This window comes from Sus scrofa, chromosome 5 (genome assembly GCF_000003025.6).
Source record: "Sus scrofa isolate TJ Tabasco breed Duroc chromosome 5, Sscrofa11.1, whole genome shotgun sequence".
Lineage (NCBI taxonomy): Eukaryota > Metazoa > Chordata > Mammalia > Artiodactyla > Suidae > Sus > Sus scrofa.
Window position 1 is genome coordinate 101769712 of NC_010447.5, and position 24470 is coordinate 101794181.

Genomic DNA, 24470 nt, shown 5'->3' on the forward strand with positions numbered 1-24470 from the left:
TATAACAAATTACCATAACTTTGGTTCCTTTAAAACAATCCAGATGTGTTGTTTTACAGTTGTGTCAAGTTGGAAGTCCTGCTTGAGTCTCACTGGGCTGAAACCAAAGGCTCAAATCCGAGTTGCATTCGTTTTTGGTGGCCCTTGGGAAGAATCAATTTCCACGCCTTCTCCGGCTCCCAACAGCTCCCTGTGTTCCTTGGCTGCCTTCCTCCTCCGGAGTCGGCTCTGTGACCTTTGTTCTTCGCCGTATCTCCCTCTGACCTTCTCCCTGTCTTCTCCCTTTTCATGACCCTGTGATTGTAGTGGGCCCGTCCAGTAACCCAGGGTGACCTCCTCACTTAGGGTCTTTACTTTCCCTTTGCCCTATAACTTAACACGGCCGAGGGTTATAGACATCAGGATGTGAACATACTTGAGAGTCATTATTCCGCCTCTTAAACCATCGTTCCTTGTTTTAATTTTCACATTATCCCAGATTTGGCCAGTGGGAGCCCTTTTAACCTTTTGTATCCTTGGCTACATCTGCATCATTCTCAGAATACTTCTTTGTTTTCTGTCATAATAAGATACTGCAGACTCATCTTTAGCTTTCTCACTCCAGTCTTGGAAGCAGCTATTTCTCTAGAGTCCTGATTCCTTTTACTGGAAAATGATATTTTAAAGCCAAGATCTGGGTTGTAGGTGTGTTCATGTTATTGAGACATCACCGTTCCTCCTTCTTCTCCCCTCGCAGACCTACTCTGTGTGTCTGTGTGTACAGACGTGTGTATGTGTATCTGTCTCCTGCCTGCCTGCCTAGCCGCCGGCCACACGTGTCTGTGTCGACACCAGACCCATTCCCGTGGCCACCCTTTCCCTGCACGCACGCTCTCCTCCCACAAGCGGTTCCGATGTCATGTGCTGGTGCTCCTTGCACGTGCACACTGTTCTCACTCTCTTGGGCTTGAGCGTCCCCTGCCAGGGGGCAGATGCCATCGTTACCCTGCTCAGCTCCCGCCATCCTGTGACGGACAGGCCGCTCCTCTCCGTGGTCTGGCTCTGTTCCTCCGCAGCCCGAGGCCTCTGTTGGATCCGTCTCCACTGCTGGCCAGGCTGCCCCTCAGTGTGGACAGTCCTTGTCCTGCTTGGGCTCTGGCCCATCTGCTGTGGAGACACTGCACACCTCGCCGGGGCTGTGCGTTCCCTCGGCCAGGCCGCCGCTCCGCTCCGAGGGGGCTTTCTGTGCCCGCGGGGCTCGGAAGCCCGCATGCCCGGCTGCCCTCCCGAGGGGGCGACCGCCACTCCCTGCTCGGGGCTCTCGGTCTCTTCCCGCTGTGCGGGTGACCTGACTGCCCTTGCCCTTCGTTGTGCTCATGCCCCGATTTCTCAGGGTGGGGGTGGGGGGCCGAGGCCTGCGGCGCGGATGCGCTCCTCGCTTTGCCTGGACTCCGCGTCTCTGCCAAGCAGCTCTTCTTCCCGTGGCATCCGGTGCTCGGATGCCTTGGTTTGGGCCCCTGTGCTTCGCTCTGCCCCGCCTAATGGCTTCAGGCCTAAATCATTCAGGAAAGGAAGCTTTTATTTAGAGGAAATTAAGGGACGCACAGTTACTGTACAATACTGCACAAGTTACAGGGGTACAGTACAGTGACTCACAGTTCTTAAAGGTTATGCTCCCTTTCTAGGTGCAAATGTTGGCTGTAACTTCGTGTTTTCTTTTAAAATCTTTGTTAATTTGATAAAGTTTTTCTTTGAATTTTCTTACTTTATCATTTATATGTTATCGATGTCTTGTTCTGCATTCGTCTTTGGTAGTGTGTTCAAGAGTGCACGGTATGTTTTACCAGCATAGGTCTTTTATGTTAGTCCTGAGAGCCAGTTACTGTGTTACGCCGTAGTTTTACTGAGGGCTGTGGCTTTGTTGCTAATTAGTTTATTTGAATAACATCAGTATTATTTTACTACATCCTCCTGGGCCTCTGTTTGTCTGATCTTCTTTCACATGTGCTTTTGTATTTGTTCATACTTGACAAGTTCTGGTCTGCCGTTGCAGTTTCCTGGTCTGATCCTGCTGTTTCCTTATTGACCATCCTAAGCTTGAATGAAGTGGCATGTTTTATTTAAACTTGCACAAAACAGGTTGTGCTTTGCCAGCATTTTGTAAGCTCTACATAGGCCTTTCCCCTCTCTTTGGTAATATAAACCATCCCATTGAAAGGAAGATTATTTCAGGAAAAGTATATTTTAAATCAGTTGTATAACAGACTTTGGGGTTATTGGAAGGTCTGATTACATAGTCTTGGAAAATTTTAAGACCAGTATAGTGTTAGTTAGCATTGGTATTTTTTACAAGCAGTTTCAGGATCCTGAAGATTTATCTTTGTATAAAATTTTGTATTATTGTGTCGAAACATCAAGCATTTTCCTCTTTAAAATTATAAGGGACCCTTTCACTTCATTATAGGGACTGGACATTCCGATTTTCGTTTTTTCGAGCAGGGCACAGAGATGGCTTTAAACCATCTGTAAATGTCAGTTTGGAATACACACGAGGAGCAGGCTACCATCCCTCGCAGTCTCTGCTGATTCCAGTATAGTCTGTCTGACGAGGGGCGCATTCCATTGCTACGCAGTGGAACATGATTACTAGGCCCTGGGAAATAACATAGATTCAAAATGTATAATCTAATAGAAACTGTATTCAAATCTGACCAATAAACCATAAGCTTCAAGTGTTGTCTCTCTGCCTTAGGATCTCAACTCTTGCCTCTTAGTTCGTTACATAGAAATAGGCGTAAGTTCTAATTGTTTACACATCTGGGACATGAGCATGGAATAACTTGATCAGTATGTCTGAGTTTTAAGTTTATCAGCTTCGCCAAACTAACAATATAGAAAACTCGAGCCAAGTTTTAAGTGATAGTTGTTTTTTTAAAAGCTGCAAGAAATGTGGAACACTGATAGTTAATTTTCCGTTAATGTACTGAAATGGAAACTTGTCTGATACTGACTTCAGGTCATTTACGGTTGTGTCTGAATATAATACCGCCGTCGTGTATACCGTCACTGAAAACATCCTCCAGTTCACATTTCCGGCGCTCAGTTTTGCCATCTTAGGGGAAAAGTCCTCCTTTAAGCGTCAGGGATATTATTTACTGCTAGGTTGTTTATGACAAATCGGTAAATGTAACAAAGGCTGTTCTTACTTAGCCATTCTGTTCATTTCATCTCAGTAAGAGGTGCCCTGGACAATCAAGCTGACGTCATGTTTTGAAATATTTCAGTAGTAAGATGAGAGCAGTCTGTTTTGAAACTTAGGGCATGATTGGCATTTGTCTAACGCATATTTAGACAGGCCTCATTTAAGATCTATGCCTTAAGCTTTAGTTCATATGGAATAAGATTACGGGATTTTGTGAAAGAAAACCTTGATAAAATGTTAGCTGGAATGCTGTTGATGAAACTTCAGGAGAAATGTTCTAGATGACGTCATTATTATCTGCATTCAGTGACATGTGCTTTGAGTGGAGGCACAAAGCTTTAATGTTTCTTTCTGCTTCATCTAAATAACCATTCTGATGGAGTTACTGTCGTTTCAAAAATTGTTTAAAAACTAGATTTTATGAAGTATATTCTTTGTTACTCACTTAGCGATATCATATTTTTATAAATAGGGGATCTATTTTACATGTATGGTGTACAAAGTACAAAGATTCATGTGTCTCATCTTTAGGGGCTGACGCTTTAATGACAGGCAGATAAGGAACTCTTTATTTTAAAGTTTCCTTGATAGGCTTTTGCTACTGTCCCTGCTGTAAGAACAGCTGATGCCCGGGGAGGGTTAAAATGTCTTTGACCCAGCTGTCACAGCCTGGCTTCCTCAGAGGTACTCCTGCTAAGGGGCCGTCAGGCTCACACACGTGGTTACTGCTAGTGTCTTGTCACCTGATGCCTTTTTGCAACTGGTTATTTCCAAAGTGGTGCTTTTCTGTACCTGTAGATTACTGAGGAAGTTATTTCTATAATTTATTACATACTATTTGAGCTGAGGTTTTTGGGGAAAAAGAAATGAAAGGTGGGAGTTCCCGTCGTGGCTCAGTGGTTAACGAATCCGACTAGGAACCATGAGGTTGCGGTTCGATCGCTGGCCTCGCTCAGTGGGTTAAGGATCTGGCGTTGCCGTGAGCTGTGGTGTAGGTTGCAGATGCAGCTCGGATCCTGCGTTGCTGTGGCTCTGGCGCAGGCCGGCGGCTACAGCTCCGATTCGACCCCTAGCCTGGGAACCTCCATATGCCGCAGGAGCGGCCCAAGAAATGGCAAAAAAAAGACAAAAAAAAAAAAAAAAAAAAAAAGAAATGAAAGGTGGAGGTTCCTGCTTTCCAGAAGCTTATGTTTTTACTTAAGTGAGATGAAGCTATACTTAAGTAAGTGATTTAGGCTGTTGTCATGGGAGTGCATTGGTTTGGCAATAGCAAGTCCGATTATCAAAATTCCACATAGACAATTCAGTAAAGATTTTTCCATATCCCTGGTGGTTTTTTCCTAAGTCTTAGATGTCAAGTTTAAAGAAGAAAATTTTGCTGATTGTTTTTATCACTATGTCATTGAATTGCTACAACAACCCAGTAAAACAGACATTGTTATTCGTATTTTAGAGATGAAGAAACTAACATAGATGGAAGTTAAATAATGTAGCACAGTCTCACGGCTCCTGAGCGACCTGTCTGGTGAACGTGTATCTACGTCTTACTCTTGACCACGTGGTTTTCTGTACTGTGTTTTTCTGCATTGATAGGCTCTTTATTGCACCGTGGAGTCAATCAAAACTTGCCATTTTAGTCTAGAATCTGATCATATAATAGGAGCTTATTCTCTGATTTTACCTGGATGAGAAATTAGTAGGGTCTCTCGTGGGAGTTTTTAATGATTAACTAGAAGAAAGGAGCTACTAATTTTTAAAAAGACTTACCATTCAGTTTTGATCCATGTTATTAAAATGAAACTGCAAAAAAGACTGAACAAAGAGATGCCTGCCTGGTAACTTGTGAAGGAATAGTTCTCTCATCCCAGTGCTTAATGTTAACTTTCAGCATTTTTTTTTCAGTAGCTTAAAATGAGCATAAAAGCACTTTCTCACTTTTTATTTTCAACCATCTTTAAACATAAGCATTAATCATTATATGTATTTAATTATATGTATTTTGTGAATTGTAGCTTTTTTTTTTTTAATTGAGGGCATAAAAAAGACTGGAAGGGTGATATATTGGGATTTTTAATGCTCGTAGACTTCCAAAAGGATTTAAGCTGATGGATGAATGATGATTTTTTTTTCATTTTCTATGCTTTTAAAATACTTCCAACTTAAAGATATAATTTTAAAAAATGATTGGTTTTGTGTGAAAACGCAGATGTATTGTTTTGTTTGACCAGCAGTGTCATTTTTAAAAGAAACGGCGATTGTTCTGACATTCTCTATTCCTTATTTTATGTAATCTGGAATCGTGTGCTCATACACATATCCATACTGATAGGTCATTATTTTTACTTTACAGGAACCATCTAGGACAGTTTCAGGCAGATACAAAAGGTAAGAATCTTTAAATTATGACTTAAAACGCACTGTCGACGGAAGTGTAATGTCTTGCTGACCGTAACCATGAACTGTTTCAAGCAGCTGTTTGAAAATAAGAGATGTTAACATTGTGGCCTTGAAAATTACATCCTCGGCGGGAGCATCGTGTCTGACATGACTTATTCCGACATACTCTGCAGTCTTTGAAAACTGCATGCGCCATGAGTTTGTATGGGTTTGATGAACTTGGCGCAACAAACAAACCAAGAGTCCTTTTCCCTGTGTGTGGCTTGGGATGCCGTAGCCACGATGGCTAGAACGAGCTTGTCCTCTCTCGGTCCTGGAGGCTTTAAAGTCTGGAGTCAGGGTGCCAGCATGGTCTGGCTCTGCAGAGGGCTCTCTTCTGGCTTGAAGAGGGCTGCCTTCCTGCTGTGTCCTCCAGCGGTGGCCAAGGAGGGGTGGCTTCCCTGGTGTCTCTCTGGATAGAGGCGCTGATCCCCACGAGCGCTCAACTCACGGACCTCATCTAAACAAACCCGTTACCTCGCCGAGATCCCGCTGCTCAGTAGCGCTTCAGCGTATGAATTTGGAGGGCACACAGTTCCTTCTGAACTTGGTTTATTCAGGCTCCTCGAATCAAAGGGCACAGACAGCAGAAACTTGCTTCTCACAGTCCTGGAGGCTGGAGGTCCGAGGTGCAGAGCCGGTGCGGCCGTGTTCTGGCGAAGGCCCCTTGCCACCTGCAGACCGGCGGCTTCTCGCGCTGGTGGAAGGAGGGGAGACCGCAGGGGGGTCTCTTCTAGGAGCCTTCCTCCCGGGCAGGAGGACTCCGCCTGCGTGACCCAGGGCCTCCCAAGGTTTCCACCCCCATCACCCTGGCGCTGGGCGGTAGATTTCAGCGTAAGGATTTGCAGAGGGGTGCAGACGTTCAGACCACAGCAGGTCCCTAAGACCCCCTTACACAGTGGGTAGTGCTTTTGCCAAAAAGTGGGTTCGAGTGTGGGTGCGTATGTGTAGGAAGTAAATTAGGATTAGGTAGGAGAAATCGGTGACTGGAAATGGCTGGGATATTAGCTTCCTTCCCTGTTGAAGCCATAAAGGTTGCAGAAGAGGTAGTCATGCTCGTGCTGAAAGTTCACGGGTGTGGGAAAACCTTCTCGAGCTCTCAATGTGCAAGGCGCTTTACCTGGAGCTCTTGGTCACGTGGCACAGTCGTCTTGTCAGCGCAGTAGGTATGGTACTTCCTTTCATTTTGTAGATGAGGAAGCTGGGATGAAAGAGGTAGGATACCGTCACTGTGCACAGTGAACCAGTGAGCAGAAGAATCTAGATCTGAACTCAGACAGCCTGACTTCAGAACCCAGGTTCCTGTATCAGACAGTTGACTTCAATCTATACTCTGCAAACCTTTGTTTTATTCTACTTTTGTGTTCAAGTTTATACTATTTGGTTAAAGGTTGTGGTGGTTATAGTTCATCTAAAATAAACCATTGGCTAAAAAGAGCTCTAATTTTAATACTAAGTTATTATATAAATAAAATTCAGGAGAGTTCCCTGGTGGTTCAGTGGTTAAGGATCCACCAGTGTCACTGCAGGGGCAAGGGTTTGATCTCTGGCCCAGGAACTTCTGCATGCCGTGGGCATGGCCAAAAATAAATATACAAATAAAATTCATTGTTTAACATTTAGAAGAGCCAAGGCCAGGGTAATCAACAGTCGAATAAATAGGTCTAATATGTTTGTTACCACTGCTGCTTTTATTTTCATTTCTGAATAATTTCGACATAGGTATAATGAAACTTGTGATTCTTTTCAGCTTCTAACATGTATACATTACTTGGCAATTTTTACTTAACAAAAATAGTTTAACCTGGAAAAGATTTTTTCTCTTTTGCTAACAAGCATTGCCAGTCAAATAGCTTTGACTTGGCCTATTTCCAGGCCATATTCTCAAACCAAAAAAGTTTTTATCATTAGTTTTTGGTTTGGGAATAAAAATAAACTTTACTAACCTACTGAGTTTGTTGTATCATTCATGTGTGTTTGGGTCTTATTAAATAATACACTTTAAGTTATAATTGGCACTTTTCAGATTTGCACTGGTTAGAATCATTAGGGGAATAATTTTCTTAGAAATCTTTACCAAAAGCTTTATTTATATATCATTGTACTAAATCAGGAAGAAAATTGATTTCACATGGTGTGTGTTTTTATTTTTAAGATTTTTCGGGCCACCCTGCAGCGTATGGAGTTCCGGGGCCAGGCATCAGATCTGATCTGCACTTGTGGCCGATGCTGCAGGTACAGCAACACCAGATCCTTTAACCCACTGTGCCAGGCCAGGCATGGAACTCATCCCGAGGCTGTAAGAGCCACTGTGGAGCCAGTTGCACACAGCAGGAACTCCTATTTTTAAGATTTTTAGACCGTTATTTCACTGTGACCTCTTTGTATAGTTGTTACTTCTTTTACATTCATAGCCTGGAGCATGTGGTTTGTTACTTTTCAGCTCTAAAAAGGCTTAGCCATATTTAATACTGTTATAAAACAAAAAAAAAAATTTTAAGTTTCTAGTGATTATTCACTGACTCATAGCAGCCCATAGTTGAACACACACACAAAATGAAACAGAAAATCTACATCTGAAGTTATCAGTTCGCTATCTCTGAGATTTTGTTATATTATACATCAGCAGTTCATTATTTTCATTAATCTGTCAGCAAGTTGTAGCGAACAGTAGAGAATGGATGCTTTCTTGAAAGGGGTATCTGCTGATTAATGGAGGTGAAAAAAGGAATGGGCTAATTTGGCGTTATGTATTAGAAACATTTTCAATAAACCAGTAACTTATATGTATAGATTGCTAGACAAACTCTTAAAAAGTCATTAAAGGATACACGCCACCCACAAGACTAGTTGTGTGCTCTTACAAACTGTAAATTAAGTATTTAATTTTTAAAACTGCTGTTTAAGTAACTTGAAAGGTGAGTCTGAAATTCAGGGTTTAGGAAAGATGGATCAATGCTTGTCTCTTTGTGGGGTTTTTTCCAGTGTGTAATTTTCACAGTAGAATATTTACTTGGTTAAGTTTATAGTGATCTCTAGATAATTCACTTATGTTTAAAATACCAGAAATGAGCATGCATGATAGCCCCTAACTGAAAGAACTTAATTTCTAACAATGAGATAGGTTATAAGCTATGATATATTAATATGAAGTTGTAATACAGACATTACACTGATTCTGTAGAAAACTTATAGAAACTAATAATCATAGGGAAATTATTACTTATTTATATTCAGTGGGGAGAGGAAGCGCATACTACGAAGCCCAGTGGGGTGAGAATCCAACTGCAACAGCTTAGGTGGCTGCAGGGGTTTGGGGTTCGAGCCCTGCCCCCTCAGCACAGCTGTGGCGTAGCTTGGCAGCTGCAGCTCAGCTCCCATTCGATTCCTGGCCCAGGAGCTTCCTTATGTTGTGGATATGGCCAAAAAAAAAGGTATGACATAAAACAAAGACTACGGAGTTCCCGTCATGGCTCAGAGGAAACGAATCCAACTAGGACCACGGGGGTGCGGGTTTGATCCCTGGCCTTGCTCAGTGGGTTGAAGATCCGGTGTTGCCATGAGCTGTGGTGTAGGTTGCAGATGTGGCTCCAATCTGGTGTTGCTGTGCTCTGGTATAGGCTGGCGGCTATAGCTCTGATTGGACCCCAGCCTGCGAACCTCCAGTGCCGCAGGTGCAGCCCTAAAAAGGCAAAAGACAAAAAAATAAATAAATAAAAAATAAAGACTCTCACAATATATATAAAGCGTTCTTAACTTGAACTCTATTAATGAACTCCTAAAATTTTTGTGAAAGAATATAATGTTTATTTATCTGGGAGAAGAGCTATATTTTCATCAGATTTTCAAAGGGATCTGCTATTCAAAAGATCTGCTACTCAAAAGGTTCTGAACTAATGTAGAATATAACAGCCTTATCTCTGGGTTGGTGGAATTGATGAAAATATTGATTCATGTTCTCTGTTTTCCATACTGAATATATCACAGTTTTAGTAAAGAATTTGAGAAGTGATTTTGATCTTAGTTGTTGCTCTGTGTGTGTGTGTGTGTGTGTGTGTGTATGTGAGTGTGTGTGTGTGAGAGAGAGAGAGAGAGTTTGTGTTTCAAGGATGAAGAGAGAGAAGACCCCCACGAGTAAGGGGCTGTCTGGGACAGTGGGACTGGAGGTCGACTAGAACAAGACAGTGAAACAGAGTCAAACATGGGCAGTCATGTACTTGCTGGTTAAGAACTTCACGATTTATCCAACACTTGTGAATACTTGATATCCATTCTCAAAGTAGGATTTTACTCGTGAGTCTTGTATTTCTTCTGATTGCTAAGCTTTAAAGTATCTATTTTAGTGGAAAATACCTCTAGCTGTAACCTCATAATGCTTTTGTTCTCACGAAAGTTGTAGCATATCCGTGTTTTATCCCCCAACACAACACTTTCTAGTTTTTCCACAGAAGATACGGAAATTCCCAGAAGGGGAGAAATTTCAGTAAACGGTGGTATTTATCTTTGATGGTAGTATTTATTCTTTTTCTTTTCTGAACATTACGGTGAATAACGTTGTAGCTAAGGGCAGAGGGGATTCTTTTTGGAATTGTATTAGTTAGAGATTTGTGTTAGCATTCCTGAGTAGAATGTTACAATCTTTTGGGATTAAGAAAACAATCTTTTATTCTGGGTATTTTGCACTGTACATATCTAGCCCTTAAAATGGTTTACAACATTTCTGTTTTTAGAATAAACAGAGCTAAGTTTGGCAATAAGATCAAGAAACACAATTATTCATAATTATGACAGTATTCTTTACAACCCTAGTATGTAACAGGGAGAGAGTACTGATTTTGTTTCTGAGTAGTAATTGTTCCCTGTTTAGAATTTGTATGTCAGTGTCATTTTTATATTGACAAGCCTAATGTAAAGGATTTCTTTAGGTCGTTAATAGGTTAAACCTTTTGAAATGCTGTTCTAAGCTTGTGCATCCAGCAAATACAAACATGTTAAGAGAGAGCCACGTTTTCAGGTATTTGCAGTTGAAAGCGTGTAGTTTCTACCTGAATAATCTTGGAGTTGATGCAAGTAATTGGACTTTTTTTTTTTTTTTTCCCCAAGTGAAAAGAAGTCTTTAAAATACTTGTAACGTATTTTTATGACATGATACTGCTCAGTGATACCTTCCTCTTTGATTTTTTCCTACCGCTTTACTGGTATTTCCCAGTTTTATGTGTAGTTCTTTCTTTCCTCACTTGTTCATTACATGTTGGTGTTACTCAGCTCTCTTAGGGTTTATTCTCTTCGTTCTGTGTATTTGTGCTAGAAATTTCTTTTACTCTGATGACTTCAGTTGCCATATATACCTATCCTGATGACTTCAGCTTCTTAGCTCTGTACCTGCACAACCAACAACGTTCGCATCTGCTTTTGGATATCTTGGAAGCATCTTCAACTCAGCATGTTCAAAAGCAAATTAGTGGAACGCAGTGGATTTCATTAGTTGGTAGCAGGATCCGTTCTTGCTCCAAAGCCAGAAGTCGGACACTGTTGATGATCCTTTTTCTCTTCCCACTTCCTCACTTACGTCCAGTCATTTCCCAAAACTTGGATGGGCCTCCCGCGTAGCTCCAGTGACCACACGCCCGTCTAGGATGCCATCGTCTCCTGCAGAGCTGAGTACAGTGCCTCTCAAACCGGCCTGGCTGCTTCCGGTTTTGCTCATCCCTGCCGCATTTCGTTAAAGCGATTCTAACACTTTCCCTGCTTTAAATGAAGTCTGAAGGGATCTCCACGGTGGGGAAATATGATGAGGAGAACATCAGAGCTTCTGCTTATATTTAGGTTTTACCTGAAATCGCTAAGGTGCTCACAGTCGTCTCCTGATATCCGTGGGAGGGACTGGGCCAGGACCTCTGAGGATACGAAAATCCGTGGGTGCTCATGTCCTTTACATGAAATGGGGCAGTGTTTGCACATAACTGTGCACATCTCCTGTATATCTTAAATCATCTCTAGATTAGATCATACCTAAGAGAATGTAAATGCTATGTAAATAGAAATTTTATTTTTTGAAAATTTCTAGAATTTTCCTCCCTAAATTTTTTGATCCAGGTCGATTGAATCTAGATGTGGAACCCACCGATTTGGAGAGCCCCACTTGTACCTGACTGGTGAACGAGTTATTCAGCCTTTGCTCTCTGTATCCGACGGTCTCTTAGTACTGGGGGCAGAACTGATGACCTTACATGGGCGTCATAATCACCCAAAGTCCAGGGCTTATGTTTTGGGTCATGTTGGTTTTTCACATTCTGTGGGTTTGGATAAAGGTGTAATGACATGTGTCCATCTTTAAGGTGTCATGCAGAATGTGTTTACTGCCTGAAAATCCTCTGGGCTGTTTTCACCTGTTCATCCCTCTCCCGTCACATCTCTCCTCAACCCCTGGCAGCTACCGATCTTTTTACTCTCTCCATAGTTTTGCCTTTTTCAGAGTGTCATATACTTGAAACCATGCAATATATAGCCTTCTCAGATTGGCTTCTTTTGTTTAGTTTCCTCCATGTCTTTTCATGATTTGATGGCTTGTTACTTTTCAGCGCTGAATAATAGTCCATTGTCTGGATGTACCACAGTTTATTTGTCCTTTCACCTGTGAAAGAACATGGTGCTTGCTTCCAAATGTTGGCCGTCGTGAATAAAGCTGCCATAAACTTCCAGGTGTTTGTATAGACATGTGTTTTTAGCTCCATCAGGTAAATATCAGGGAGCATGATTGATGGATCATATGGTAAGAGTATGTTTAGTTTTATAAGACACCACCCAACTGTCTCCACAGTGGCTGTACCATTTTAAATTCCCACCAGCAGTGAGTAAGAGTTCTTAATGTTCCATAGCCTTGCTAATGTTGATCCTAATTTTAGCCATTTTAATATGTCTGTAGTGGTATCTCATTTTAATTTGTATTTCCCTCATTACATATGGTATGGAGCATCTTTTCATATGTTTATTTGGCATTTGCACAACTTCTTTGATGAGGTGTCTGTTAAGTTCTTTGGCCCATTTTTCAACCAGATAGTTTGTTTTTAATTGTTGAGTTTAAAAATTTCTTTGTATATTTTGGATAACACTCCTTTATCATATTCAGGCTGGCTTCTCTTCTTGTTCTCTTTCACAGAGCAAATATTTTTAATTTTAACGAAGTCCAGCTGTCAGTTATTTCTTTGATGGATTGTGCCTTTGGTGTTACATATGAGTCATAAGCATACTTAGGGTCTTCTGCATTTTCCCCCATGTTATTTTCTAGGAGACGTTGTAGTTTTACATTGTACATTTAGGTCCGTGATTTTTTTTTTTTTTTTTTGCCATTTCATGGGCCGCTCCCGCGGCATATGGAGGTTCCCAGGCTAGGGGTCGAATCGGAGCTGTAGCTGCTGGCCTATGTCACAGACACAGCAATGCGGGATCCGAGCCGCGTCTGCAACCTACATCACAGCTCACAGTGACGCCGGATCGTTAACCCACTGAGCAAGGCCAGGGATCGAACCCGCAACCTCATGGTTCCTAGTCGGATTCGTTAACCACTGTGCCACGATGGGAACTCCCTGTGATCTATTTTGAATTAACTTTTGTTAAGGGTATAAGGTCTTTGTCTTAATTTTCATTTTTTGCATGCATATGTCTAATTGTTTTGGCATCAATTGTTGAAAAGACTATTTTGCTACATTGTATTGCCTTTGCTCCTTTGTCAAGATGAATTGCAGATTTCTTATGTGTGTCTCTTTCTGCTTCCACTGCTGTTCTATTCCTCTATATGTATATTCTTTCACTGGTACCATACTGTCTTGATTATTGTAGTTTTATAGTAGGTCTTGAAGGTTAGGTAGCATTAACTCTCCAACTTTGTTCTTTTATGTTGTGTTGGTTATTCTAGATCTTTTGCCTTTCTGTGTGCCTTTAGAATTAGTTCACCAGTAGCCACAAAATAACTTGCTTGGATTTTGACTGAGTTTGCATTGAGCCAGAAGATCAATGGGAAATCAAAGTTGGAGAGAAGTGACGTCTTGCCAATATTGAGTCTTCCTATCCATTAACAGTAAATATTTTCTCATTTATTTATTTATTTTAAATTTATTTATTTATTTATTTTTTAACTTATTTTTTTTTTTTTTGTCTTTTTGCCATTTCTTGGGCCGCTCCCATGGCATATGGAGGTTCCCAGGCTAGGGGTCAGATTGGAGCTGTAGCTGCTGGCCTACGTCAGAGCCACAGCAACGTGGGATCCGAGCCACGTCTGCAACCTACACCACAGCTCACGGCAACACCGGATCCTTAACCCACTGAGCAAGCGCAGGGACCGAACCCGCGACCTCATGGTTCCTAGTCGGATTCGTTAACCACTGCGCCACGACGGGAAGTCCCCCCATTTATTTATTTATTTTTGTCTTTTTGCCATTTCTTGGGCTGCTCCCCCGGCATATGGAGGTTCCCAGGCTAGGGGTCAGATTGGAGCTGTAGCTGCTGGCCTATGTCAGAGCCACAGCACCGTGGGATCCGAAACATGTCTGTGACCTACACCACAGCTCGCAGCAACGCTGGATCCTTAACCCACTGAGCAAGGCCAGGGATGGAACCTGCAGCCTCATGGTTCATAGTCAGATTCGTTAACCACTGCGTCACGACGGGAACTCCTATTTAGTTCTTCTTCAATGTCTTTCAATAGAGTTTCGTTGTTTACCTCATATAAATGTTGTAGCTATTTTGTTAGATTTGTAGCTAAATATCTCATTTTGGAGGTAGTTAATGCAAATATACCATGTTTGCAACTTCCAATTCCACTTGTTGCTAGTGTGTAGGAAAGTGATTGACTTTTGCCTATTAACCTTGTATCTTGGATCCTTGCGTTGACTGCTTATTCATTCCAGAATTTTTTTTGTTGAGTCTTTCAAATTTTCTGCATAATGATCATACTGTCTCTGAACAGAGACAGTATTATTTCTTCCTTCCTAGTCTGTACGCCTTGTGTTCCTTCTTACTGCATTTCCTAGGACTTCCCATGAGATGCTGAAAAGGAGTGGTGCAGGTTGTTGCTGATCGTATCGGGAAAGTTTTGAGTGTCTTACTATTGAGTGTGATGTAGGTTTTCTATCGCTTGTTCTTTATCAAGATGAGGAAATTCCCTTTTGTGCTTAGTTTGTCTATTTTTTTTTTATCATGTATAGGTGTTAGATTTTTGTTAGATCTATCTGCATCTGTTTATGGTCATGTGATTTTTCTTCTTTAGCCAGTTGATGTGATAGATTATATTAATTGGTTTTTTACTGTTGCACCGGCCTTGAATATCTGGGTTAAATTCCACTTGGTTTTGATGTACAGTTCTTTTTATACATTCTTGGATTGGATTTGCAAAGATTTTGTTGAGGATTTTGCATCAGTACTCATAAGGGAACTGGTCTTTAGTTTTTGTGATGTCTTTGTCTGGTTTTGGTAGGTGATATACGGGCCTCATAGAATGAGTTAGGAGGCATTCTCTCTGCTTTTATCTTCTGGAAGAGATTTTAGAGAATTGGTATAAATTCCTTAAATGTTTGGTCATATTCGCTAGTGAACCTGTCTGGGTCTGGTGCTTTCTTTCTGTTTTGCACCGTTATTAATTATTGATTTAATTTCTTTCGCAGGTATAGGCCTATTCAGATTGTCTGTTTCTTCTTGCATGAGTTTTGGCAGGTTATATCTTTCAAGGAATTGAAGCATTCCATCTAAATTATCAAATTTGTGGGCAGAGTTGTTCACATACTCCTTTATTATCATTTTAGTGTCCGTGGAATCTTTAGTGATGTTCTCACTCTCATATCCTTTTTTTTTTTTTTTTTGCTTTTTTTAGGGCTGCACTCGCAGCATGTGGAAGTTCCCAAGCTAGGGGTCAAGTTGGTGCTCAGCCTGCGCCACAGCCATGGGCAACATGGGATCCTTAACCCACTGAATGAGGCCAGGGATCAAACCTGCATCCTCATGGTTCTTTACTGCTGAGCCACGATGGGAACTGCTTTCATTTGTGGTATTAGTAATTTCTGTCCTCTCTTTTTCTTAGCTTGGCTCAAGACCCGTTGATTTCATTGATACTTTCAAAGAAATATCTTTGGCTTCATTGTTTTTTTCTGTATTGGTTTCCTCTTTTCAGTTTCATTGGTTTCTGCTCTAATTCTTGTTATTTCTTTTATTCTGCTTACTTTGGATTTCTTTTGCTCTTTTCTAGTTTCTAAGGAAATCATTAGAGTATTGATTTCTGATCTTTCTTCTTTTCTGATATATGCATTCAGTGCTGTAAAGTTCCCTCTAAGGACTGCTTTCACTGCCTTTCACAGATTTTATGTTGTGGGTTCATTCTCATTTTGTTCAAAAATTTTTTAAATTTCCCTTGAGAGTTCTTCATTCCATGTGTGATTTAGAAGTGTGTTGTTTAATCTCCATGTTGTTTTTGATTTTCCAATTATCTTTCTGTTACTGGGTTCTAGTCTAATCTGTTGTGGCCTAAGAATGGACATTTTATAATTTCTGTTCTTATTTGTAAAGGTGTGTTTTATGGCCCAGAATATGCTTAATCTTGATCAGTGTACCATGCAAGCTAGAGAATAGCATGTATTCTATTGTGCCTATGTTATTTTCATGTTAGTCACTTAAAATCTAAAATGTGGAAGAATTGAAGAAAATGTAAGGATTTATTGACCTTAAAAAACTTCTCTTAAATTTAATCAGACCTGTTCTTGTTCCATAAATCCATAAATAAAATAATTTGAAAGTAAATATATAATAATTAAATCAAAATAAAACAAATAAAAAGTGAAAATCTTTATTCTTTTCAATTTCTGCTTCTGTTATTATTATTTATTACTATTATTATTATTATTTTGTCTTTTGAGGGCCCCATCCATGGCATATAGAGGTTCCCAGGCTAGGGGTCCAATCGGAGCCACAGCTGCCGGCCTACACCACAGCCACAGCAACGCAGGAACCGAGCTGCGTCTGCAACCTACACCACCGCTTATGGCAACACCGGATCATTAACCCACTGAGCAAGGGCAGGGATTGAACCCGCAACCTCATGGTTCCTAGTCGGATTCTTTTCCACTGCGCTACGACAGGAACTCCTGTTGTTATTTAAATCTCGAAAGTAAAATATTCCTTATTTTTCAGTCCTTATTTACTTATGATAAACCAGCTTTATGAGACCTTTAAAAAAAAATAAGAATAGATAAAATGTTTTCTCAGCGTGACAGTGGCAGTAAGCCAAATGATGACAGTGGAAGTGATTTCAAAGAGATACGACAGAAGGAGTTTTGTTTTTTGGGAAGTATTATCCCTCCTACGTTAAGTTCATTTTTAGCCACTCATTGTTCATGAGGACGTGCTAAAACCATAGTGGTTTACTAGCCATGATTTTGGATGTATTGGCTGCTAAGACAATGAAACCATCAAAATTTAAGCGACATTTATATGCATGACATAATTATATTCACAGCCACAAATGCCTTCTTTGAAAGAAAAACTATTACAGTTAAGGACAGAAACACATCTGAGGAGTTCATATGTATTGAGTATTTTATTAGTGTTTTTTGAGTTTCTTTTACAGTCTTACTTCAGGTTGCTACCATTAAAAAACTGTACACAAATGACAAGACAGAAATGCTTGCTCGGAGGTGTTGGACGAATCTGTGGTTCATGTGATGCTTCCAGCAGCGCCCGTCTGTTGGGTATTTAGGGGCAGCTTAGTGATGGGAAGACCAACTCTTCAACAAGCCAGCACGGCAGGGCGTTTTTGTTGCAGTGTGGTGAACGCATTGATTTTGCTGACGTGACAGTAACGTGAAGGAAGAAATTACTGCTCAGCTCCCTTGCTGACAAACACCGCTTGCTCTGAATTATGTAAAACTTTGAAGGGTTAAGAAATCAACCAGTGCAGTTTGGAGTTTCGTTTTGCTTTTGCAGGAGTGTGTTCTGATTATACAGAGACAGTGAGAGGGGAAAAATGCTGCAGTTCATCTCAGAATGTAAATCAGTGTCCCGCTCCTGCCAAGAGGAGGTCTTGTTATGTCAGCTGAACTAAACAGTGTACTTGCTGTATTGGCTAAAGGAACAGTGCACTAAAAGTGTGAATTACTTAAACACTAATACATAACATTTGAGCTTAAGAAAATGAAATGATTGGAAGCTGAGCCAATCAATTGTTACTGTGTACTGAGGTACACAGTAATTTTCAGGAAGAAATTTTCAGGCAAAGGTATTTGACCTTTGAGATGAACACTGTTCCTGCAAGATTAAGAAACCAGGTTTTGTAAGTCAACTATACTTCAGTTTTGTTTTTTTTTTTTAAAGGAAGAAACTGGTTTGGGAACGTTCTCATTATGGCTCAATAGTAACGAGCCCTTCTAGTATTCATGAGGATGCTGGTTCAATCCCTGCCCTCACTCAGTGGTTAAGGATGCAGCGTTGCCGTGAGCTGTGGTGTAGGTCGCAGACGTGGCTCAGATCCTGCGTTGTTGTGACTTAGGCTGGCAGCTGTAGCTCTGATCTGACCCCTAGCCTGGGAACTTCCATATGCCTTGGGTATGGCTCTATAAAACGAAGAAAGGAAGGAGGGAAAAAAGAAAGAAACTAGCTTGGTCTCCAGCTTTTATAATATGTGATAGTGTCATTCCATTTTTTTTTTTTTTTAATGACCTTAGCATTTCATGCAAGTAAGAAATGTCATTTTTTTTTTTTTGGCCTTTTCTGGGATCACTCCTGAGGCATATGGAGGATCCCAGGCTAGGGGTCTTATCGGAGCTGTAGCTGCTGGCCTACCCCAGAGCCACAGCAACGTGGGATCCGAGCGGCGTCTGCGACCTACACCACAGCTCACGGCAACACCAGATCCTTAACCCACTGAATGAGGCCAGGGATCGAACCCGAAACCTCATGGTTCCTAGTCGGATTTGTTAACCCTGAGCCACAACGGGAACTCGAGGAATGTCAAATATTTTCTATGTTACATATGGTCAAAGGACAAAAATGAAAGCCAGGAATTTGGGGGAAAAGTTTCTTCAAGTTGTTATGATTGGTTCCATAATATATTGTTAAGTAGGTGATGCTTTTAGTATTGCACATTTGCAAAATGTTATAATCAGATACCTTACAAATTTGATAAGGCACACTGAATTTTATTTTCCATCAAAAGAAAACCCACACTTAGGAAACCAATAGATCAAGAATCTATTATTTTTCATCAAAAGTTATTTTAGACGTAACTGTAATTTTGATGGATAAAGAAATGATTGTAACTGGCAACTAATAAAGATCAAGGAGAAATTTTTAAAAGCGTAGTTTTCTGCATTTGGGGTAGGAGTTAAAAATGAATATCTTGGAATTCCTGTTGTGGTTCAGCAGGTTAAGAACCTGACGTAGTGTCTGTGAAGATGCATGTCTGATGCCTGGCCTCAGTGGGTTAAGGATCTCGTGTTGCCATAAGCCGTGGAGTAGGTCACAGATGCAGCTCAGATCTGCTGTTGCTGTGGCTGTGGTGTAGGCTGCAGCTGCAACTACAGTTCAGTCCCTGGCTTGGGAACGTCCGTGTGCTGCAGGTGCAGCTATAAAAAGAAAAAAAAAAGAATATCCTGAGCTTGCTAGAATTGCTTTAAAGTCTCTTCTGGTCGGTATTGATCTGTGAAAGGAGGTTCTCGTGGTAGTGCTATTGAAGCAAATCAGATGTACCTTAGCCTGGGGATCAGCATTGTCATCACTCCAGCCTAGATTAGGTGAATTAACAAGAACGGTGCCAGCGTCCCAAAGAGCCTCCAGAAAGCCCTGCCTCCTGGTAATTTCCCCTTGTGTAATCTCCTTCCACATTCCCCGTGGGGTTGCTGTGATGGTGTGTCATTCTGAGATGAGGTCAGAGCAGAGACCGCGGTGTCTGTCTTGACTGTATCGCTTTCTTTCTGGGAGCCGGCTGCCTTGTGGTGAACAGTCCAGTCCACACACTGAGGAACCGAGGCTTTTGGCCCACAGCCAGCGAGAAACAGACCTTTTGCCTTCTCCCATGTGAGCGAACTTATAGGCGGGTTCTCCAGTCTGGACAAGCCTTCAGATGACTGTAGCTCTGACCAGCCTCTTGACTAAAATCCCATAAGAGACCCTGGATCAGAAACACCCACCTAATCTGCTTCCAGATTCCTCACCAACAGAAATTCTCAGATAATAACTGTGTTGTTTTAAGCCACTAAGTTTTGGCATAATTTTTAATGCAGTAATAGATAACTATTATAAAAAATGAGTCAGCTTATTTATTAAAGACTTTAAATGCTGACAAACATGCTGTTGGCTTAGAATGTGCGAACTGGTGCAGTTATGAAATGACGAAAGTTGCTAGTGCGATGCCTGTTTTCTATAGTAATTGCCTATATGCATACCTCCGAGGAGACGATGCAGCTTTGGAGTTCCCGCTGTGGCGTAGTAGGTTAAAGACCCAGCACTGCCACAGCGAGGGCGTAAGTTGCAGCTGTGGCTCCGATTTGATCCCTGGCCTGAGAACTTGTGTATGCTGCAGGTGTGGCCAAAAAAAAAAAAAAAAGAAAAGAAATAAAATGATGCAGTTTTATGAATTCTCTTCTTTTTCTTCTGTTTTTCCTGTTATCGAAATATAATTTTATGGGTCTGAATCTGACAAAACATTTGGGCTTGTATTTTGTATGGCCTTTTTTACTTGTATTTTTTTCCAGTTTATTTCTATTTGATCTTACAAAAGTATTGGTCTGTGATGTAATGGAATTTTCAAATAAAAGGAAAAAGAGGGAGTTCCCGTCGTGGCGCAGTGGTTAACGAATCCGACTAGGACCCATGAGGTTGTAGGTTCGATCCCTGGCCTCGCTCAGTGGGTTAAGGATCCGGCGTTGCCGTGAGCTGTGGTGTAGGTCGCAGACGTGGCTCGGATCCCACGTTGCTGTGGCTCTGGTGTAGGCCAGGGGCTACAGCTCCGATTCGACCCCTAGCCTGGGAACCTCCATATGCCGCGGAAGCGGCCCAAGAAATAGCAACAACAACAACAACAAAAGACAAAAAAGACAAAAAAAAACAAATAAATAAAAAAAATAAATAAAAGGAAAAAGAAGGAGTTCCTTCACTATAGATGGTCTGCATTCGGTTGTCTGTCGTAGTTTTCATAATAGCCTGTACTTACCTGATGGTGATGGTTTTTCTTGCTTTATTGTAATTGGTTATATTCCTGTTACACTGAAAGCTCCTAAGTTCAGAGTCCGTGTTTCCATGTGTGTGTTTCCTGTTATATCTGCAGCACTCGGAGTAGTGTCTGGTCCTTTGCAGCTACGCAGTAGGTATTTGTCAGAAGAAGGAGTTTTTTTTTTGTGTTGGTCTAATGATTAATTTCCATAGTATAAACAAGTTGGAAACATTTGTCTTCAAGGGAGCGATAATTGTTTGTGGTGAGTAGAAAATGCTCTTGGCACTCTTCTTGCTGAATAGCAGGTCTTTTTTTAAAATTTTCGTCTTTTTTATTTCCATAGCACAACCACTGCCTCTGAAGAAGACGCCTCAAGCAGATATTCCCGAGCAGATAGAAGCGGGTTCAGCAGGTATAACAGGGATGCAAATGCTTCAGGTAATTTGGTCTCAAGTAGCACATTGGAAAAGAAAATTGAAGATCTTGAAAAGGTATGAGTTACAAATTATTTAAGATTTATAAAACTGATATGCCACGAGGATTCCTTCTACACTTTCATAGCAGCTGAGAGAGAAAATAAATAGAAATTTGCAAGGAAGAGAGAGTGCCAGGCAGGGAGGTGAGTGAGGGATAGTAATGAAAGATGCCCTTGATGGCAGTTGGTACTTCATGTGTCGCCAGCAGCGCTGAGTCCCTGTCTTAATTACGCATTTGTTAGGTGCCCAGTAGCTTAGCATTTTCTCACTTCCTTAGCACTCTTCTCCCCGGCTACGCTCGTGTTAAAGCGTCTAGAAACAGAGCTGCTTCACGGCTTCCCTTAGTGAATAATGGACACTCTGATGCTGTCAAATGCTGTCTTTAATACGTTGAGAGCAAGCTTTGCCTTTGACATGCAGATGTCTGTAGTGGCACTGAGTGCTGTTGTGTGTTTATTACACCATGTGTAGGGATTGTAGACTTTCTTCCGGGTTCTCAGTTATGGTGTTGGAAACAGTGTCAAGAATAAACCTGTTTAGGAGCGTCTTTGAGAACATTGGAATGAATATTGGCATTAGTTTATGGATCATGGGTTCTCAAGTTTGTGGCATGTGGAACTTCTGGACCAGGGATCAAACCCAGAGCTACAGCAGCGACAGTGCTGGGTCCTTAACCCTCCAGGCCACGAGGGAACGCCTGAAATTGGTACTAGTGCCGAACTGCTTTCTGATTGTTGAAAGTGTGTTTTAGTTTGCTAAATTTAAATTATTCCCTGTGATATAAAGTTTTTGTTTGTTTGTTCGTTTGTTTTTCTAGGGCTGCTCCCTGGGCATGGGAGATTCCCAGGCTAGGGGTCTGATTGGAGCTACAGCTGCTGGTCTACACCACAGCCACAGCAGCGAGGGATCTGAGCCTCGTCTGCGACTTTTACCACAGCTCATGGCAATGCGGATCGTTAACCTGCTGAGCGAGGCCAGAGGTCGAACCCGCAACCCCATGGTTCCTAGTGGGATTCGTTTCCACTGTGCCACGCTGGGAACTGCTAAAGACTGTTTTGTGTAGAGATTGAGTTTAAAAATTTATTTCTTTTTATAACATTATTTTTAGTTCACATTTGAGCTTTAAAGCTAGTCTTTGTGGGTTTAAGTGAAAAGCTTTAAGGAATACATAATATAATAGTGTTCAAGGGGATTCTTCCAAAAGGCTTTAAAGTTCCACGAGAATTAGGATTGAGTTGCTGGTAGTTGGCAGCAGCTGATGAGTGAGGCTGGCTGGCCGCTTTCCTCTGAGGGTGAGTGAGAAAGAAGCCAAGTTCTGGGCAAGATCTTTTCAGTTCTGCTTCTCTTTTGCCCCCAAGGTGGCTAATTAAGCTCAAGGTCCTGTATTCTAAATAAGATTTCTTTGAAAAAAATGTGTTTTAAGCAAAATAAAATAAAATAAAAACCAATAATCATTTTCCATTCCTGCATTTTATCTGTTGTCTGTTAAGGGGCAGAGCCAAAAGGAAAATGAAGGATCATTATTTTTCTGTTTAGTTTTCCATAGAGCTGTCTCCTTTTCTTAAACCTTTTATTTTTAATAACAATTTTGCATGTCCTCCAACAAGGTATTATTCATTAAATAATAAGGTATTTTATCAGTAATGGTGGTGATAAGCTAAAGAGCTAAAGTCATTGGGAGTTCCCGTCGTGGCACAGCGGAAACGAATCCGATTGGGAACCATGAGGTTGCAGGTTCGATCCCTGGCCTCACTCAGTGGTTTAAGGATCCGGCGTTGCCGTGAGCTGGGTGTAGGATGGGTTTCTCCTTCCCTCACCAAGTGACTTAAGAAATTGATGGGAAAGAAATTGCTTGGAAATCTTCATGTATCTAAAGTGCTTCACCAAACTTGGCAGGTGTGTGCTATTTAAAATGATAAACAACCCGTTACTGCCCAATTAATTCTTTGTCACTGTCATCTACCAGGAAGTTGTAAGAGAAAGACAAGAAAATCTAAGACTTATGAGACTAATGCAAGATAAGGAGGAAATGATCGGAAAACTTAAAGAGGAAATTGATTTGTTAAATAGAGTGAGTATTCACATATTTCAGTTTCATGGTTTCCTTTTTTCCTAGCAATTGGTTGACAATATGTAAATATGAAGAAATTAATTTTATTTAGTTCTTTTGTTAATGCAGTAGTAATTTATGGTAGTCAGAACCATCATTTCATTCCATACACTGACTTCTTCTGGCCAGTTACCAGTTATGTTTACTTAGTATTAATTCTGTGGGGATGGACCCGTGAATGGATTTGTTCTGGAATCTGGAGGTAAGAGGCAGCTTGCTGAGCTCCACGCAGGAAAGGGTAGTGGCGCAGAGTCCCCTCAGTGAAAAACTAAAATTGCTACTGTGTTGCCATAAGAAACTCCGTATGACCCCACTGGGGCACATGTTGTTCCCTGGCCAGGCATCAGCTCCAAGCCACACTTGTGACCTGCGCTGCAGCCAGATCCACTACGCCAGGCCTGGGACTGAACCTGCGTCCTAGCGCTCCCGAGATGCCGCCATCCCATTGTGCCAGAGCAGGAATTCCATAACTTTTGCTTTTAGCCCTGGGATTTATTCCCTGCTTAACCAGGTATTAATGCTAGGCCTTACTTAGGTAATGGTAATGAGAAGAGATTTTGTAATTTTGCTTTTGAGAAGGCTTTCCATAAGCTGGAGGAAAGAAAGAAATTTACTTCAGAAAAAAAAGAAACAAATTCCTAACCTAGTCTTCACTCTGATGCTAAAAGAAGAGAAAATAGAAAGCTTTGTTATGTGCAGACTCATTCTAATCCAGCTCGAAGGCTGAGCATAGGTTGTAGCTGAGAACACGGAAACCCAGGGTTGAACCCGCTCCAGGTCGCATGTGGTAATCACGCAGTAACCTGCTGAGCCAGTATTCGGTACTCAGGTATTCGAGAATCTTAATTCCAAGTAAGCTCTTGTGTTCTTATGGTCTGCCTTTCATCTTTGTTCAGAATATTGGCATTCCTCTCCTGGTTCTAGAATATGTTTAATAAAATTCATATAGATACTTCTTATGTCTGTGGTGTATTAAGCACTATGTACATTAAAAAGAATAATAAAACACCTGCCCTTACAGAGTTTTTAAAATGTTGTAATGATATATGAATATATTTTATCATTTAATTCTAAATC

General features: G+C 41.2%; 1 protein-coding gene across 1 annotated transcript in view; it reads left to right on the forward strand.

Moving 5' to 3' along the window:
* Positions 1-24470, forward strand: part of PAWR (pro-apoptotic WT1 regulator) — a 104698-nt gene that overhangs the window by 76567 nt on the left and 3661 nt on the right. The window contains 3 exon segments of the mRNA XM_021092812.1: positions 5532-5566; positions 21151-21298; positions 23250-23354. Coding sequence (XP_020948471.1) covers positions 5532-5566; positions 21151-21298; positions 23250-23354 — 288 coding nt within the window.